The sequence below is a fragment of the Taeniopygia guttata genome, chromosome 6 (assembly GCF_048771995.1).
Source record: "Taeniopygia guttata chromosome 6, bTaeGut7.mat, whole genome shotgun sequence".
Taxonomy (NCBI): Eukaryota; Metazoa; Chordata; class Aves; order Passeriformes; family Estrildidae; genus Taeniopygia; species Taeniopygia guttata.
This window is the reverse complement of record NC_133031.1, coordinates 14838156-14858642: the sequence shown is the minus strand read 5'-3', so window position 1 is coordinate 14858642 and position 20487 is coordinate 14838156. Positions and strand designations below refer to the sequence as shown.

Here is a 20487-nt window from a genome sequence, read left to right as displayed (position 1 = left end):
TTTGGTGAAAAGAACTCATGGAGTTCTTTTTCCAGAGAACTTAGGCATGCTATTCTTGTCAAAATGGTAGGAATAAATAGGTGAAACTCTAGGCCTTGAAGAAGGAAAAAGGATTAAGAAAGATGTCTCATCAAAATTCCAGAACCTGTGCAAAATAAGCAAGAGAATAAATGTAGCATCCTTCCTATAGGGGGGTGTCCATTTAAATACTGAATTAGAAATTACAGTCCACAGTAACAGTAATGAATGCAGGTAAAGTGCACCAGAGGAGAGAAATATTACAAAATATTCTCCTTGTGCAATTTTTTAAGGTGGCGATTTTTTTTTAGGAATAAACCATATAGAAGATTATTTTAAAAAAATGTATTGCAAATTCCAAGTTGACATCTTTGGTATATTCAGTTGTCTGTATTATATATAGGAAGGTCTATGTAAACAAAGCCAAATTCCTAAACAAATAAACTAAAATTATTACTGTGTTCAAATTAAATATCAAGGTAAAATATATTTCTTAGCAAGGAAAGAGGTCATTTGGCTATTTTCTGTTTGGTTAGATATAGAAGATAATACCTTGATCATTCTTTAAGAATATGTCTTAAGGAAGAACATGGAAGAACATCAATTATATTGATTACAGGATATCTTAATATTTGGAATGAAGATGCTGGATTTATAGCAGCTTAAATGGAAAAGGCAGTTCAGTAAATGGTCCAAAAGAATAGCATATTAGGATTTACTAGGGAAAGATTAGAAAGCAAACTGAGAAATTATAACACAGCTTTGCAAATCCCATTTATACCTGCAACATTAGCACTGGGTGGAGCACCAATTTTTTCAATTGAAAACAGGATGAAGTAGAAATTAGGAAAAAAAAGAATCATGCTCAACATGGATGGTGTAAGGGATGGAACCATTTCCATGTGAGCTAATAATTAACCAAGTGGGAATTTTCAATCTGTAATGAGAGAAATTAAAAGATGCGCAGAGAGAAGAACGCAAAAAAAGCTTGTTGTTCCAGATACAGAAAGATGAGTAGTTATCCACTGTCTATACCAACCTTAAACTAAAATTGCATCAAGTAATGGGTAAACAAAAATTGTTTCTATTCACAAAGAAAATCTAAGCTGTTAAACTTCTTTGCCCCAGGGCATTGTGACTGCTTACACTATATATGCTTTTTAAAAACTACCTGATAGAAAGAAATAAAAGTTCTCTAAATTCTATAGAGTCCAAGGATGATGCCTCTAGATCAGGGATTTTTTGGCAGTTGTATGAGTGTAATGGAAGATGTTTATGTTTTTTGGAGTATTTTGTGAGAACTGGTAGTGGACATCTAAAAAGTAGGTTCAGACAATATGAAAAGGTATCTATAATTATATCTTCTTCTTCTGTCTTGTTTCCCCCTTTTAGGAAATGTCTCCATCTTTATTCAGATATTTAAGTTGCTCTTTGGGAAATATTTTTTTTGTTTGAAGTCCAAGTCTAGTTCACTGCAATATAAATTCATTTCACAGGAAATGCTTAACATCTAAAAAGCTTCAGTGAGCTCCATGCTGCTTAATCATATCCGGAAGAATGATATGAAAATATAAGGGCTAAAAATTAGTTGATGAAAAATATTGGCCTATAAGATAAGAACTATGGAAGGTTGTAAATTAATATTTAGGGCATATACTTCAAAAATGGAGAGTGCTAAATATGATTTACCTTGCTAGCAAAGCTGTTGGCTGTGTGGATTACATTCATCATTATCACTTATTATAGCCACCTCAAGATGAATGGCACAGGCTGACACCAGCCATTTGGTTCCTGAGGTAAATATGACCATAGACTTCTCGTAAATAGTGCTAATTTCTGTCTCCAGCCTTCTTGGTTTTGATCAGCTCTCTGTTGTAAATACCGGGTTCCTAGTTCTATACCACTTGGTACATCCCAGTGCTTTTAAGTATTGTACTTAAGTGCTTTCACAGCTGCTGCAGCTTTTATATCTGTGTACACATCTCTGTAACTTGGATAAATCAAATGGCAACTATGTCTCCAGAGTGAACTTGACTGCTTCCATCACTCAAGAGTGTACTTACACTCTCTTATATGCATGTACTCTGTTTCTCTGGGCTGTTCATCCATGTCAAATGTTGTATCTCTTTATATTGTCTAAATTTCAGTGCTGGGGTTTTTGTTGTTTTACTCAATTTCATGTTTACTTCATGAAATCACTGTTTATGAACCTGTTCCTTCCTCTCAGATACTATCGCTATTTAGCCCCACAGACTGCCCATACAGGGGCAGATGGCTGTGGATATTTTAAATTCTTATTTTAGCTTATTTAAATGGAGGGAGGCAACGCAACACTTCTCAAAACTGCATTTGTTCTCCGGTTCCAGTCGCTGCAGCCACATGTTAGCTGACTCATCAGTATGAGCCATGACAAAACTGTAGCAATGCAGAGTGCTATCAGCTCGTCAGTAAATAAAGCCTGTCCTTCATAAGTCTTGTGGCTTTGCAGGTTGCTTTGTCGTTAGAAAAAAGCACCCTTATTAAGAAGCTACTGTGGTGCTGAAATAGACCACATCAGAGTAGGGGAATCTACTGGGAGTCTTTTAGCAATTACCTTGACAAAGATACAGCTATCATTTGCCATGGTCTCCTTTGCAAAGAAGCATGGGCAGTTCTTACCATGGAAACTGGGGAATTCATCAATACAAAAATACTAGAAAGTAGTATTTTTGTGTTGATCCCTAAAATCTTTCTTTGTTGTATTCCCTTACTAGTTTTGTTGTGTCAGATTTGCACCACAGAGGTTTAGGTCTGTTGTAAAATGGAGGAAAGCACAGAGGTCATAACATGTAAGGTGTGAGAAAATGATTCACACTGCAGTTTCTGTGTTTCAGGGTTCTCACCATGCTGGGTGCTTGCATAGTAACCCTCTGGGGAGCTGTGCATCAGTGTGCAAGGACAACATGTGCAAAGAGGCATGCAGGAAAGGAACCTTTAAAAGGTAACAGGCTTGTTTTCTGTTTTCAAGCATATATTCTCATCTATAAAGGTTATTAATGAATAACTGATACTGTATTGTTGGTATAATATTGAACTCTTAAAACATTAGAAGCATCAGAAGTGTCTGTGCACTTGTGGAAGTGCATGCACACACCGAGTGCGTGTGTTAAATGTGCTTGAGCGTTTTCTGCTGAGATTGCCAGCCAAAGAAAAGCACTGGAGAGGTTGTTGAATGCAAGCTGGTCTGGCTAATCTCCAGAGAGCTAGAATCAGTCTCTGGGTCACTGTTCAGCAAGAGATGAATACTTTCAGACTAAATTGATTTAAGACTGTCTTAAGGTCAGAGGCAGACAATTCTGTAGGCTTTGTGAACCATTCAAGCCCATTAACCAGAAGCAGTTTACACACTAAGGATTCATTTCTTTCCTTGGGATTTATTTAGCCAATGGGTCTCCATACCTGCAGCCAATGGTGAAGAAAAATACATGTGGAAGCTGTCCACATTTTTGAGACTTGCTGTCAAGTTAGATAAGGATTTTAGAGTACACACCACTGTTTGTTTGCATGCTCCAGAATTAGTGTTTCATGGCACTGTAATTTCTCAAATGAAAGAAGTGAAAGAATCCTGTGTTTACATGTACAGGATCCTTGCAAAGTGGCCTCTGAAACATTATGACTAAGTATCCTGAAGGGAAAAAAAAGGGAGACATATCTTCATGGCATGTCAAAAAGCTGCTGAGGATCATTCAAGAACTTTGCCTGATACAAACAGGGATGGTGAAGGAATAATTATTTTAAATTGAATTATGGGTTGTCAGACTGTTTTTATAGTTCAGTGAAGATCTTATCTTGCAACTAAATAACATTTTCAGTACTAGTTCATGAATATCATCAGAATGGATTTATTTCTGTGGGCTCAAATTCCTCTTAATCAGAAGGATTTTTGAAAAAAAAATCTTGATTTTATTATATTTCACCTTGCTTCAAAGGAGTTTTGTTTATAATAATTATTTAATGACTTGCTGAAGACCTTTAAATATACCATACATTCACTAGCTGTGGTATGCAGTCAGAGGGAATGCACACAAAAATATTGGTAGAAAATAATTATGTGGATTTGACCACTTGACAGCAAACTGTAATGAATCTAGTAAAAACTCCATTGTAGATCTTATTAGTGTTAAGATACATCGTAGCTTATGTTCAAGAGAGCAGAAGATGAATTCATAGTAGTGCTGTTTGAAGAAGCTGTGTTATTACAAGGATAAAATTTTTTAAAGTGAGTGTTTAATTATTTGCAGTTTTATTTTACTGTCTAAAACTAGGTGAGTTTTTTGGGTTTTTTTTCAGTGCTAAGTGATTGTGCTTGCTTGCATCATGGTTTAATTGCATGATTTTACTCTTCTTGTACATTATGAAAAAATGGTATTGCTAATCTAGACTGAGATTCTCCTGCTGTGTGCAACTTGTTGTACTTCATGTGAATAAGCCAGTGCAAGAGAAAGCTGTTTTGTGTTCTCCTTTCCTGATGAGATTTCAGTTCCAGAAAGTCAAAGTCAGAATCCCAAGTGCTTAAATTCACAACCTCTCACTTTGTGTACAGTTTCATCATAGAAGATTCAATTATCTTTTTATTAGACTCAGGTGTTTAAACCATAATTAACTTTTTAGAGCTAGGTACAGAATTAATGCAAACCCAGAAAACTAAAGAAAATATTGATTGTCTAGTGGAAGTCTATGATAGGTATGTGAATGTATACAAACATGGTGAACTTCTGTCTCAGATTAGTTGCTCTGGTACTGTCTGAATAGAGATTCAAAGGGGGAGTACATTTTTCTTGCTCCATTGTGGGAGCTAGCTGCTGCTTTTCATCAGTTCACACAAACTGCCAAAGCCAATGTCTGCCTTACCCTCCTTACACCTAATGCACTTGCTTTATAAACCCTGGGGATTGCACCAAGCTTTTATAACTGGCAGCATGGCATTGCAAAGGATGAAGGCAAGGCAAGAAAAAAAGATATTAAAGCTTCTGACTGGGACACCAGGACCATCACTCATCATCAGAGCTGTCCTTGTGAAATGTTGATACTTCCAGCAGTCCTTGGAAAGTCATACTTTGCCACTAAATGGAAAACAGCAATTATGCTCTGATGGATGTTCAAGATTACAGTATTTCTTATTCCCAACTTTTACAGCTTCAAATAAATATCTCCCTTGTTTCCCGCTGTCTTACTGCTCCCAAAGAGTGCATTCACGAGTGAAGAAGTCATAGACATGTGATAACTAGACTATCTGTGTAATGTCTTTTTCTACTACCATGAGAAGTCAATATTTCATTTACATTTCATTCCTCTGAAACCCCAATCTCCTTCGTGCTCTCCATTTTCTGAATTTTAGAATCAGTGGGTCTTTCCAACCTGTCCCTTTACCTTTGAACAAACTTCTCTTTGTCATATCCTGCTGCTTTTCCTTTCACAGTTGCTTATAATTCTAAATTGAAGCTTTTGTTTTTGTTTTGTGACTAAAACCTTATTGGAAAAATGCTACTTTCCTCTTAAAGACTACAGCTCATGCTACACACACACAATTTCCTGCTCTTTAGCCCATCCTTTGGCATTTTTCTACCTCAAGTTTACTGATTGCTCAAGGGAAAAAAGGTCAAGATGTAGTCATTTGAACACCTTATGTTTTCAGGTCCTGCTTATATTTCTGAGGGATTAGATAAAAATCATAGATGGGTGTAGGCTATGTGTTGTAGTTATTTATTAATCCTTAGATGCCTCCTTCTTAGGCCAGTATTGAGAGCCTTAAGAGGTCTCTGAATTCTGTATTTAATGCGTGAGAATTGTTTAGAATCTCATTATGGCACCTATAGCAGATACTCCAGAGTGGAAACACAGGAGTATAGGAAATTCAGAGAGGAATATGCATCCATTAGGAGCATACAAAACTTCAGAAAAATACCTGTATCTCTATAAGGAATGTAGAGTCTTAAATCCTTTCTAGGTTGTAAAGTAAGCACATGCCTTTAAATCTTCCCTTTGGGAAGATAGAGCTTCAAACCCACTATTTCCAACTCCACAGAGTTGATTGGTTCCCTATCAGGATCTTCCAATCCTTAGTCCTGTTTAGGAATTTCTGGCCTGCAGGTACCCTCCTGAGCTGAAGGAGGAACCACACATTCTCCACAAAACAATTAGAGATCAGTTCATGGACTCTGAAAATGATGCTTCAGTCCTGAAATTTATAGGTCACATAAGGCAGATGGTGTAAGGTTTCATTTCCAGAGCTCTGAAAGAAATATCATGTAGAGTGAGCAGGTAAAGAAGATTTTTGTGCTGATTGGTATGAAAAGTATTGAGTTATGAAAAACAAAAACAAAACCATAGATAAAAACCTTGATGGTTCTCTTCTAATTAATTAATTTGTTGAACTATTCAATTCCACAAGCCCTAGAAATTTTGATCCAACCAAAGAGTGCAAAAAGACATTTTTTTATCTCAAGGAGATCCCCTTTGTAGGCAAAGATTTGCTCTTAAATATTCCACAAGTTCAGATGAATAGGCTGTAGCTGCAATGGTGGTAGTTTGAAAATATTTACAGGAAAAAGCACTTCTGTGGCTGGCTTTTTCCCCCTCAACAAAAATAAAGCTTATTTTAAATCCCCACAAATGTGACAAGAAATAAGCATAAATTAATATGAACTCTAAAAATTTCTATAACACAGCTGGCAAATTTTCTCTTTTGGTATTGTAGCAACCTTTTCCAAATGTGTGTTTTTTTAGTGGTGATTTTCTCTTTATTCACTAGTTTTGCATCAGTGGATTATCTCCTGATTTATATTACTGAAAGTAAAAAGACTAATTTCTTATAAAAATTATTTTTCCACACTATTTTTCACTTTCCTGTTATTTTTATTTATTCCACATGGTATATTGTCCTTTTCAGTAATTTAAAAATTTCTCCTTCTTTTATCCTTACAAATGTATTTATCTACAGATGTCTCATTCATCCAGAGGCACTGCAAAAAATAGCTGGAAGACTTCTACACCTAAAAGCCCCTTCAATTTCCCTTTCCCACAAACAGTTAAAAGCCTAAGAAAAGACTAAGCAAAAATAAAATAAAATACTAGAAAAGATAGACAAATGGATCTCTGTAATGGTCTCTCAATATTTCCCAGATAATAGAGCTGTTAGATTCACATTAGATCATGCTTCCTCATTAGCAATCATTACAATCTGTCTGCTGTCATGAGATCATGTATTGAGAGTTCTTTTAATATGTATTTTTTAAGTCTACGTTGCTATCCATGTTTCTATTTCTATTCTTGCCTAGTAAGCAACATCCATTTCCCCCTTGTACTGCAGATTCCTTTAGCCTACTTTATTGACTTCATGCCTTTATCAGAATCAGCACAGCTTTTAATGTAACTAGTGAGCCTGTCATTAGGGACTTGATGGAAGCCTTCCTCAAATTGTAAATAAATTATACTTTATGTACAGCCATTATCATCTTTCTCTAGGGGTTTCAATGGCTCCAAGCTTTTGTGGTATAGACCATATCCCTTTAGGCAAGATATCCCTTCAGGATATTTCCCTTCAGGCATGATATGCTGGTTGTAGTCATTACAATATTACTTTGATTATTCTCTAAATTACCCCTCATTACTGTACATTTTCTTTGCTTTTCTCATTACAGATGTAAACATTGTGTGTCTGTTGTGTTTTCAGTCATCTTTCCATTCAACTTCTTAATATACAGCTTCTCTCTGAGATTTTTGATGGATTTGAAAAAAAAAGAAAAAATTGTTTCTCAACCATGTATGTCATGTCTAAAAATATGGGAATTCACAATATGGTTTCTTATTTAATTTAATGTGATTAAGTAAGTAATTAGTCACAATAGCATATTAAAAGGCATCTTTATGACTCTTTTGGGAAGTATTAATGAAAAGGTCTTGCTCTACATCTTGATTGTCAACTGATCTGGGCTCTGGCAAAACTATAATAAGAGAAGTAAATTCCAGAGGTGAAGGGCTTTTGCTAAGAATTTCATGTCAGCATCCCCTGACATTTATGTTTAGGGACTCAAGTGTTGCAGCTGACCCCAGCTGTCATGGTGGAACACAAGAGGAGAAGTAGGTTCCTTAATTACAGTCATTCAAAACCTTGCTGATGCTTACAAGTTCCCTGTTATGGTTCCCATTGGGCTACATGATTTCATGGGCATGAACACTATTGTCCATTACATCACATCCTATGGGAGCATGAGAGCATTTATTAGGGAGAACAGAATTTGTACAACAGCATCTTAATCTGACATATTCAGAAAGTTCTTATGACCTTAATGACTTCATTTTCAGGTTTTCTAACATTAGATGTATGCCCCTAGTATGCACACATAACAGTACAACACCATTTCTGTAAGTACACATCTGTAAAACAGAACCAGAACTCTTGAAGAGTCACAAAAATTTGAGTCTCCCATTAACAAGATCTTCATTCTTCAGTCCCCATAACAGTCAAGACCATTTGTGAGTGTGAAGTGTTCCTTTTATCATCTCTTTTCATAAACTCATAAGTTGATCTTCACTTCCAGCAGCCTTTTAACTCACTGTTTACAAATAATGCTATTTATATTCTATTTCCACAAGAGACATGGAACTCCTGGAGCAGGTCCAGCAGAGGGTGAGAAAGATGCTTAGGGTAAAAGTATCTCTCTTATGAGGATGGACTGAGGGAGCTGGGCCTGTTCAACCTCAAGAGGGGACAACTGAGAGGGGAATCTTACCAGTACCTCTAAGTATCTGAAGGGAGGATGTCAGAAAATGGAGCCAGGCTGTGCTCAGTGCTGCTGGGCAATGGGACAAGAGGTGATGCACAGGAGGTTCCACGCAAACGTGAAGAATTTCTCTAATATGTGAGTGACCACCCATCGGAACAGATTGCCCAGAGAGGCTGTGGATTCTCCCACACTGGAGATATTCAGGAGCAGTCTGGACACAATCCTGTGCTCTGGGATGGCCCCGCCTGAGCAGGGAGGTGGGACCAGATTCACCCCCTGTGGTCCCTTGCAACCTGGCCTCTTCTGTGATCCTATGATTTTTGCTAAGGCTATTTAAACCTGCAAAGTAAATTCCAATTTAAACCTCCAAAGTAAAAATTTTATTGAAGGCATATGCAAATATCCTCAAATTCTGCCTTCAAAATAAAGTATACTTTCTTTACACTGAACAAATAATTCTAGATTTACCCAACAAAGGTCTGAGGCTTTAATCTCCAGGACATTTATCTTGTTGAGATAAGTTATCATCCTTAAAGTATCAGTTGTGGCTTTGAAGGAATTATATACTACAGATTTTTTTAAATTAATTTTAGTATTGTAAATAGCAGCAATGCTTCAGCAAGAACTTTAGATAGGCATAATGTAAAACATCATGCCAAGAGATACAATGGTCACAAAACTCTACTCCAACAAACATTCTTTAGAACTTCCTTTGTTTTTAGTTTCTGTTTGATCTGAGAGGGGATACTTTAGCAATAATAGCAAGCTTTATTTATACTCAAATGTCAGAAAATCTATATATCTTTTCTCACTAATTCTTCTAGTTGATGATGGCAACATTTAAATTAAAATTAAATATTGTCTCATGACAGAGACAGTAATTGTCATCACTGATGATTATTAACTACTTGCCTAACAATCAGGAAATGACTAAATTCTGATGTTATCTATGTTTTTTCAAAACCTGAAAGAAATACTTCTTCCTAATTGTGTTTCAAAATCCATATAGCATCACAAATAAAAGTTTCTGTCTTCTAGAAGCTCATGCTTATTGGGAAAATATCACTTAATTTTAAGAAATCAACTTTCTTTCTTCAGTTGTTGGAATTTTATTTTTCAGAATGGTCTAACATCCCATCAGATTTAATTTGCATGTAGAAATAGATCATTTTACCTCATTATTTTTTGGCTAACTTGAAATGGAGTTTCAATCATCATATAAAATGAGAGAGCTCTTAGTCACATTTGGGAATTAATATATAAAATCCTTTCTTTCTCCAGTGTTCTTTCTCATGTGTGCATGTACTGTCAGATTACAAGTAATTCAAGATTAGTGAAACATGGTCAGCTTGATTAACAACCGACAATTAAATTATTCCCCTGTGGAAGACCTTAATACTCTTTAATTCTTGCTATTGGTTGTATAGAACTAGTACCATTACCCAGGCTGCCATCAGGGACACAGGGAAGAGTGTTAGATGTACTTTGTCAAACTCCAGCAGAGCATGGACACCATGGGCTGGGTACTGTAAACTCCTATGGCTCTATACAGAGAATCTTCTATACAAAGCATCAAATTAATAATATATGGTTATCTGTATCACTGGAAATTCCATGCTACAAAGTTAAATTTCTTCTGGAATAGCACATTTTTACTTTGCCTGAAAGCAAACTGCAGAGACTTATTGACATGTATGTGCTTTAACCCATTATGTAAAACTGAATTCTGATGTGAACCTTTTGTGCAAGATAAACTAAGCAAGAGTGCAATTGTCAACTGGTATGAAGAAATGCACAGTATAAAAACTAATATTGAAATAACTAAGGTAAGCATTGCACATATGATGATATATGATATACTAGTAATAAATTGTTTAGAGCCCAGAATGACAACTTTAAGAGGAAGTCTAAGCTTGTGTATTTCCTGTCTAAGGCTTGCTTTCACTGCAAATACTGGTGGAAATTCACCCTTAAAAGCTTGTCTTTTGCTATTTGAGACTGTGTGAGTGAGCCACTGTTTTAAAATTGTCACTGCCTTTTGAATAAAACCAGGATCAAGCGCTGAAATATTTAAATGTATTCTATATTTTCTAACTTGTGCAGTTACAGTTCAAAGCCTGCTAGATTTGAGACATAGTGATAAAAGTCTCTGTTGCGTGCAGCACGGCTATCACGGTGGCAGCACTGCAAACTTTCCCTGTCTCATCTGTCAGCCTCTGGAAGGCATGATGCTCAGCAGCTGATAAAGTGCTCTATGCTGAAACCAAAATTATGGGTTCTAATGAACCTCAGAAATGCTGCTGTCTTTGAAATGTGACTCCCTGTCCAGTGAGAATTGGGCAGTTTTCACAGTATTGAACAGCCACTGGATGATAATGACCTTCAATAGCTACAGCTTGGGGCTAGATTTGAGTTTGATACTAAGAGGTGAAAAGCTTTCAAACTCAGTACCAGTCCCTTGAGCTATTTAGTCCTTCCAATGACTTATGTCTTGGTAAACATAAATCCCCTTTGTCCTCATAATGCTTGTTGCTCTGCAGCAGGTTTTCTGCAGGCTTTGTATCATTTTTTTACTGTAGATTTTCTGTAGATTTGAACCCTATTCACATCATCTGATGTATGGTGTTAAAATGATGTTTTGTTTTAAAGTCCAGCAACATCAATTAACTGTGGCATTGCTGAGTTTTGAGACTCCAGTGAAAAGAATTTGGGCAGCTTCTTTGATTTCTTTGTCCTTTTCCTTGGTGCAATCTGAAGCTCAAGCTCAGTGGTTTGGTACATATTTCTCAGAAACCTTATGGGTTGCAGTCAAATCAGCTTTGTTACAAACGTTGTGGGTAAAAAGCATATCTTTAAGGAAATATGGGAATGAAAGGAATAAAGAAAGATAATCTCTCAGTTTTACTAAAAACTCAGATTTTCTCTTTAACATAGATAAAACATTCTGCCCAGGATTCTTCTTTCCTCCTCGTCACTTCTGTTTTCCTCTTGATTGAGTAGGTCAGTAATGTAAACTGATAAACTGCTGAGAAACATGATGTGGACATGAGGACTTTGATCAAGCTTATCATTTTAGAATGGCCTCAGGTGAAAAACACGTATACCTACATGCTTATACATGTTTGCTTTATACTGAATATTTGTTAAATATTTTCATGATAGCTGTAAAACAATAAGGTTCATACTGTAGTTGTGCATTTTGGGGAACATACTGTGTCACAGGGAATTCACATGAAAAGCTACAGCTCTAAAACATTTTTAAAGTAATGTTCTTCTTGACTATATCCTTTCTAGTGTAGCACCCACATGTGTAGTTTTTTCCCTTAAACATTTCCTTTGAAAATTTCTTTCAGTTGTGTTTTACTTTTTTATTTAAACCACTGGCTGATTATTATTGTATTTAGACCCTGTCTTGTCCCTGCATACTTAATCAAAATAGTGTCCTCTTACAAACAGATTAATTCAAATCCATTCAAATGTAGCTTGGCTTGGAATACATGTTTACAATGTACTTGGCTGTAAAGACCCTAGTAGACTACAAGCTTTATCAAACTAAGAATATAAAGCATAAAACCTTGTGTGCCTTTGTTGTTGTACTTTAATTCTGTTAATCGCCCTAGGTAAAGATTAGCTGCTGTTGTCAATTTAATTCAGCTTCAAACAAAGCAACAAGGTCACTTCTTTTTTTTTTTTCTTTTTTTTTTTAAGCAAACAGGATTGAGTTGTCATGTAGTTCTAATAGGCAGCACAGGGAATCATTAGTCCACCTCAGCTCTCTGACTGATGGGCATTTCACTTCAGTCATCTGACTGAGCACTAGTGGCCCAGTACTATTGACACCATGTCAGAGCTGAGAGAAGATGCCTTAATCGGCTCAGACACTCTCTGCATTGATTTGACAAGTTGCTGTAATGACCTTCTTGTTTTTCTGAAGGATTACTGTTTACCCAGGGAGGTGCTGCTGAAAGCATGTACTGCATTGTCATGGAAACTATTATTGTTGCATCTTGATCCCATTAATGCTCTGGTGTGTGACACTGATATGAGACACTGAATATTTCAAGTACATTCCACCTCAATAATGTTAATCACTGATGATTCATTAGACTTACAAAATTTACAGGTAGTTCTGTGTGGCTTGGCCAGCAGCAACAGAAGGGCTGTGGCTGCTTAGGGCACTTTCCTGCCTTGATTTGATATTTTATTGCCCAGGTAGCTTCTTTGCTTTGAAGGAAAAAAGGGCCACTGTTTATTTTGTTTGTTTTCTTTTCTAATTTTTGTTCTTTGAGTTAGGTAGCTTGCAAGTAATTTAGGATGATTCTGATTGAGGAAGGAAATAAGATAACCAAGATGGTGGGGGGGGGGGGGTGGGTGGAACCCTCATACTTGAGACATATATATCCATAAGGAAAAACAGTATTTTGGAGACAGGAGGGTTAGGTGATATATGGAACATTTTCTTCATCATGTTGAAAGCGTAGCAGCCTGTAACTAATATTTTTCCTCTCTTTCCTTGTAGCTTTAGGGTAATGGCAAGTGGAAGACATATCTCACAGCTCACAATTCTAAATTCTCACTTGCTCAGTGCAAGCATATTTTTCTCAGCCATTTCCCTCTTCTGTTTGGTATATTGAGTGTGTGATCTTTACTGTCTCTAGAAATTAGTTTCTTACTACACCACATTTGGTTGAAACAAGCATGGTTCCAGCAGTGATTTAGGCAAAAAAAAAGAGTGAAAAAGAGCCACTGATATGAAAGAAAAAATTCTAACAGGTTGGAAGACATGATACCTTGGAAAAGGTAGCATAGCAGGCTGTCTTGCAGGCTAGGTCTAATGATTAAGCTGCAACAGAAGTGGCTATTCTGACAAATTTGGGCAATTTCCTGTACATTGATTTTTGATGAGAAGAAAGGAGAATCTTCAAAGTTTTTTACGTGAAGAATCATCTTTCATACACAGCTTAGTAATTGGGAAATACTGTTTGAAAACATGTCAATACAGGCTGAGCTCTTACCTAGGGGCCATGGGCAGCAAATGAAACAATGGTGCTATAGAAGTAGCACTTTAGGAAAAAGGGTTTTTTTTGAAAAGTAAGAATTATTTCAGTTTTACTCTTCACTCTTCATCTGAAGTGTTGCAAGTCTACCCAGGTCTAGGATGTATTATATCATAAGAAATCTGACTGAAGATGTTGAAATCAGTGCTTAGCTGCAGTAGCTTACCATTTCTCTCCATTCAATCCGATACACCATCATCCAATCATCAGCTAATAGTTTAGTTTATTGACAGAAGTGTCTTATTGACTTTCTTGTTTAAACTAATAAATAATGAAATGCCTTTCACAGTGTTTGAGGAAGTAGTGAGTAATATTTCCATACACATTACAATCAGTTTTTTTCTGATCACAGAGTCATTAATATTTCTGCTTTGATTCTAAGTTATCTGAAGTATTGTCAGTGTCTTAGCACTTCATTCACAGTACAGGCTTCTGAATGCTCTTTGTGGCATTTGCCTTTGAGAAAGATGTGCAAAAAATTAGTCTTTGAGATATTTATATCTCAGAACACAAACTAGGAAGGTTTTCCAGTAACATCGTCTAGAACCAAAAATGCGACTGTCTAAGCTTTTTCCCACTGATTAACTATTTACTATGCTGTACTATGGTCAGAGATTATTATGGTTATGATTAACTTTCCCTTTCAATGGAGAGGACTAAATACTTCACAAATATAGAATATCCCAAATTATTTTCAGAAGAGGTATTCTTGAGAGTCAGAATACATGCTCCTGTATTTGCATTTAAAGTTATTTCTTGCTGGCCTCTGGGATCATTCCTAACATGTTGAAATGTTCACTTCATATTAATAATTTTTTTTTTTTGTTTAGAATTTGCTCTTTACCTGAGCCAGACTAATTTTATACAAAGAATTCTGGCTTAGAAAATATTTTTCAGGTTCACATTCTGAGCTATTTATTTATTTGCTTGCTTGGAACTCCCTATTCCTCTGTTGTGGCAATGAAAATTCTGGATAGTAGTTTAACATTACTTAGCAAGTGCAGTAATCTCTGGAATTAGTCCAGGTCTGACATGGCAAGGAAGCAATGCCTTCAGTTTTTGACTTTCAAAGGTGCAGAAATATACTTGGTTCTGTTACATAGAAGAAACTGTCTGATTGAGACCAAAAAAAATGTTCCTTCATCTTCTTCATTCAGGCCCATATACAGGCAGTTACTTTTTTACACAGAAGAGAAAACAGAGCCAGGAATTCTCCTTTTTGTTCCAAACAAACCTGCCATTCTCTTATGCTTAGTAAAAATACAACCTTAGGTTGTCAACATTAAATAATCAGGCATAAATACATATAATTAGTAGTATTCACAACTTTAACATTTTTTAGGTGTAAATCTTATGTATTCAGAAGGTATTTATGAGTGAGTTATATACATATTTCATGTATTAAATAAAATGTCTTTCTATACAAAGAAATCAGACAGGAAAAGACAAGAATATGTACTATATGTAAGTAGAAATGTTTGAAGTTGAAGGAGTATTATGTGGCACTCAGTTAAATAATATTAAAATTCCAGACACCAGAAAACATTCACTGTAAAACTGCTAGTAGACAGTATGTTTGCTGGTATATCCATATTACATTACCTGCAATTTAAATTAAAGACTGAGAAAATGTAGGATTATTGTATAAATTTGAATTGAAATGTATTTAAAAGTGAAAGCTCATCATATTGCAAAATACCTATATAGCATCAGGATGTTGATATAGCCAAGACAGATATGGCTTGCAGCCAAAGTGGCCCTTAATGGCACTGAAATTAGGAGTGTAATCACCTTTTTACATTTTTTTTTTCAATACATAGCTTTGAATGAGACCCTTTAGGCTAAAATAGAATATTTAGGCTTAATTTTATTTTATTTTTTATAGCTGATCTATGGAAAGTAGCCTTGGTCTTGTTCAAGAATTGAAGTGGATGTTTTTACATTTGGAAGAAGTTTTCCTGAATGCTAATTTTGTGGGACCTTAAAAATAAAGTAATTTTTGAGACCTTCTCTATTTAACTACTTGGTGCATTTTTTCTTTACTTTAGCAAAGCTGCAACATCTAATGGATAGTTGTTAATCTTTTTCACAATTGCTGTTCTAGTGCTAAGCATTCAATATCATCCTAGAAGACTCCTCCCTAATCAAATCAAGTCTTTAGGTTTTACAAGCCAAAAGTGAAAACTTTTGCAGGACGTTTTTTTCCCATTATGTTGGTCTTTTGTCCTTTTAAGAAAATCTTTATCCTTTTCAAAGATTCCTTTTTATTCTGTCTGGTTTTTATTCCTCTATGAACAATACGCATAGCTGTTGATGATTTATGCAAAATAGCTGAATTTAGAGACAAATTTTAAATTTGAGATCTGAAATGAAACTGCATTCTTTATACTTAAAGCCTGCCTCAACCTTTTCCTGGTCAGCTTTTATGTGATCTTCATAAGGGCTTGATATTCAGAAGAGGGAAGAAAGGGGGTATCTTTCCCATATAAACCAGCCAGCAGAGCTGTGCAACCGGCTGGCCCTAAGACTAGTTGGCATGGTTCTGCTCTATGCATTAAAGGACTTCATCATAATCTAAATCCAGTTTAACACACTGTTCACTGATTTTAAACACTCTTGCTTTACTCATTGAGCCTCTTAGAGAGCTGGTTCATACTCATACTTTGCATATTGTCTGCAGTTTTGGTCACCACTATATAAAAAGGTATTAAGCCAGTAAAATTTAAAAGAGGGCAATGAAAATGCTGAAGTGCCTTGAAATAAAGCCATGTGAGGAGTGGCTCAGGTCACTTGGTCTGTTCAGCCTGGAGGAGAGGAGACTGAGGGGAGACCTCAATGTGGTCTTCATCATCCTCATGAGGGGTAGACACTGATCTTTCCTCTCTGGTGATGAGTGAAAGGACTTGAGATAACATCCTGAAGCTGAGTCAGGCAAGGTTTAGGTTGGATATCAGGAAAAGGTTCTTCACCAGAGGGTGGCTGGGCACTGGAACAGCTCCCCAGGGCAGTGGGCACAGCACCAGCCTGGCAGAGCTCCAGCAGTATTTGGACAATGCTCTCAGGCACATGGTGTGACTCTTGGGGATGTCCTAGCAGGGCCAGAGGTTGGACTCAGTGATCCTTGGGGGTCCCTCCCAGCTCAGCACAGTCTGTGATTCTGAGATATGCTTGAATAGAATACAAGGATATGAAACCATCAAGTTTCTGCTGCAATTTTTAAACCAGTAGTTGTATGACTAGTGTTGTGTGGAAAGATTGTGCCTGGCAACTAAGGACTAAAATTTTAGAACTCTGTACTTCAAAATTATCTACTAAAGCTACCAACTGAAATTTCAGGAAGAATCTGCTGAAAAGAGGCAAGCTCCAGTAAAACAGCAATACAGAGTGTCCATTAAGCCTCCCTATTCAATTGTGGTATTTCTGTCCTTCACACAATCTTGCTGTTACTACATTTAAAATGACAGAAAAAAAACCCTGTTGAAGCATTTGATATTATTAAGTACAAAGTGTGAATTTTAAGGTTAGGCCAACAAAAAGATAAGACACTACATGGAAAGTAAGACAAGGTGGAAGTACACCAACTGCTGCCTTGAATCTGAATGAGTCTGGAAGAAGATGAGGTGATTTTTCCTACACTCAAGCTGTCTTCACTGAACATGAATTACAAGTCTTACACACACATGCACACACACAAAAGTTCAAAAAGTGTGTTCAAAAAATTAATTTTTTTTGAGACATGAGTCAGCTCTTGTATTGATTATGTGTTTTGCTTTTCATGGCTCAGCTTGCTATGTCTCAGCTCTGTCTTAGAATAGTCTTAGGCAGCTATTGTTATGCCATGTATTCATGGGGCTGTTCCAGCTCCCCAGGAACCCTTTCGAAGCATGATCAGGCATAAGATGTGCCAGGTTTTGTGCCATTATAAAAATGGTGAGAATGAAAAATAGGCCACTAGACACTAAGTCATTTCCCTTTGTGATGAGACATATTAGACCATATCTGCAGTCAGACTGTTGGAGGTTGGCTTCATGCAACTAAAATCAGATTGGACAAAGAATTTGTAAAATAATGAATAAGTTTTTACTGGTATGGCAGTGGGCAACTTATTGTAATTTTAGTAGTTATTTAAGATCATTATTTTCTTTTGCAATATGTAGTTTCACATGGCCAGAATATTCAACATAGCAAAGACAAGAAGGTTTTGCAAAATAAATTCCTTTTGTGGTATGTCCAGACTTGCATTAACTGGAATGAGTAGTTCCAATTTGAAGAGCTTCTTGATGCTGGCCAACTTCTGTAACAATTTTTTTTCATGTGAGACTGCAACAGTCACAATAGCTGCTGTCTCTTCTGGCAGGAATATACTTGCTTGCTGAAACCAGTACAATCACATTTCCAATCAGAATTTCCAAATGTTTGTCTGGTAGTCTTAAAAGATTCTTTAAGCCAAGATTAAAAATCTTATTAGTACTTCACCATATAGGAAATACAAATGTATGCCAGCTATGTCTTGTGCATAAAGTATTTCATTTAATTGGTTTGAAATTATCTTTTATGACATTTCTTCTTGTTTCTCTTAGCAGGGCACTAAATATTCTGAAATTAAAATCTGATCATTTTTCATTTTGCAGTTTGCCATTTTTTTTTTTTTTGTTTTCAAGTATCTTGTAGCTATCCAACTTTTTCAAACTGAATAACTATAAAATTTTTCCAGTTTTCATTAGATGTATGTCCCATCATGCTTCTCTCTATTTCCCCTTTGTAGATCTCTTCAATTCTGTTCTATTGTGCTTCTGATGAGGAAAAAACATAAGAATACTTCAAATGAGGGCATCCTATTGTGCAGCACAAAGAAGCCTCAGCTCTTCCAAATATTTTTTAGTCTGTCATTATTGTTATTCTATCTTAAATCTGCTTCACATAGTAGTTACAGAAAATAAGACTTTTTTAAAGTAGTTTCTGTTGAAGTCAGTTGGGAAAATATAAATCTGTTAGCAGTTAGCTGAAGATCCTGGAGGGTAAGAATATAAACATTATTCCTCTGAATTTTTAATTGAAAATTTAACTTTTCAAGCATAACTAAGAGTAGCTGGACAGTGGGTTGGGGTTTATTTTTGGTTGGTTGGCTTTCTAAGGAGAGGATAGACACAATTTATTGTTTGTGGCTCTACCTGATCTGCCATAATTAACATTGCAGTGGCAAATAATTTTAGGCAACCATAGGGAATGGACCTGGTTCTCCCTGTGCCATTCTGAATCATACATTATCCTTGCATAATAATTTATAGCAATAAAACATTATACTTTAATTACTATATAGAACTATATAGAATTTTATTTTTGTCTCTTTGCCATTTTTTGTTCCCCAAGTTTTTTGATTCCTACAGTACACTGTGTATTTTCCTTTAGTGTGGAGGCTGGTGGGTCAACAAGGAAGAATGTACAACACTCCCCTGGAGGAAAACCCCTCAAGCGATAACCACTATGTTAGGGTGACGAAAAAGGCTTCTCCCAGCATGCCTTGCTGTGACATGCAGATTTAATGTATCCCAATGGCCCTTTCCCCTTGCTCCACCCCTGTGCCCTCATCCCATTGGCCCTGGTGTTCTGCCCTGCCCCTTGAGATCCATATATAAACCCTGCTTTCTCTGCCTGAGTGGCTCTTCATCCCTGGGTCCCTTGAGGGAAGGAGCTCAATAAAGCTCTCCTTGGAACCCCACAGGAAGACCCTGTCTCTCCTTCTGCATCGCCCAGATCCCAGAAGAGCTGAAATCGCCCAGCGTGAGCACAGACGTGCTGTGCCCCCAAGGAGGTGTCACTTTCAGGACACTTCCTCAGGAAGGTTGCAGCACTCTAGACAACACCTGCCGTGACACTTTAGGTACATTTTTTCTTACGTGGAGGGAAGCACAAGCTTATTTACTCATAAAAATTTATGCAGGACTTTGTATCCAGCATCTGGGCTGAAGTTCAGCTCATCCTTTTATGTCACTGCCCTTCAAGCTTCTTTTCATTTGTTATTGGGGGAGTGCACTGTTGTTTTTAATTCAGCAGGACACCTATGAACTGTTTAGTTTTTTCCCACATTTGGTTGTTTAAACCTAAGTTATGACCATACCAACAGGTGTCCTGAAAGTGAACAGGAGTGGGCTCAGGAAAAAGCAGCTGTGTTCTGGTAGTTTCCAGCACACATGGTAGGTGTGAAATAGCTCAGAAACCTGGGTGATGGGAGCAGATGACAGTGTTTAAAGTTTATCAGAATATCTATAGCTGTGGCTATGGCTAAAGAGTAGGGAATCACATCGTTCTTTACCTTAAGACATACATATACATGTGTATATATATATATATGTGTGTGTGTGTATGTGTGTGTGTGTTTGTGTATACATACACAAACACAACATTTGTTCTTCAAGCAGGAATTCTCACGATACTCCTGACAGAACAATCTTCCAGGTTGACAAGGATATGCTGTAATTACTTTTTAAAGAAAGTTTAAGCATAATTCTTGAGGCAACATTCCTGACTTTCCTCTCTTGGGTCAGTGTGAACAACTAACAGGCACACCAAACTGAATATTAAGTCCAGAGTTTGATTTAAATTTGGGTAACACTTTGACTTTTTTTGTGGCGAGAAACTATGTTTTG

At 36.5% G+C, this 20487-nt stretch overlaps 1 protein-coding gene across 2 annotated transcripts in view; it reads left to right on the top strand.

Moving 5' to 3' along the window:
* The window catches only part of LRMDA (leucine rich melanocyte differentiation associated), a 741773-nt gene that overhangs the window by 674654 nt on the left and 46632 nt on the right, over positions 1–20487 (top strand). For both annotated transcript variants that reach the window (XM_072931493.1, XM_072931492.1), the window contains exon 6: positions 2892–2998. In XM_072931493.1, coding sequence (XP_072787594.1) covers positions 2892–2998 — 107 coding nt within the window. The remainder of the gene's footprint in view (positions 1–2891; positions 2999–20487) is intronic.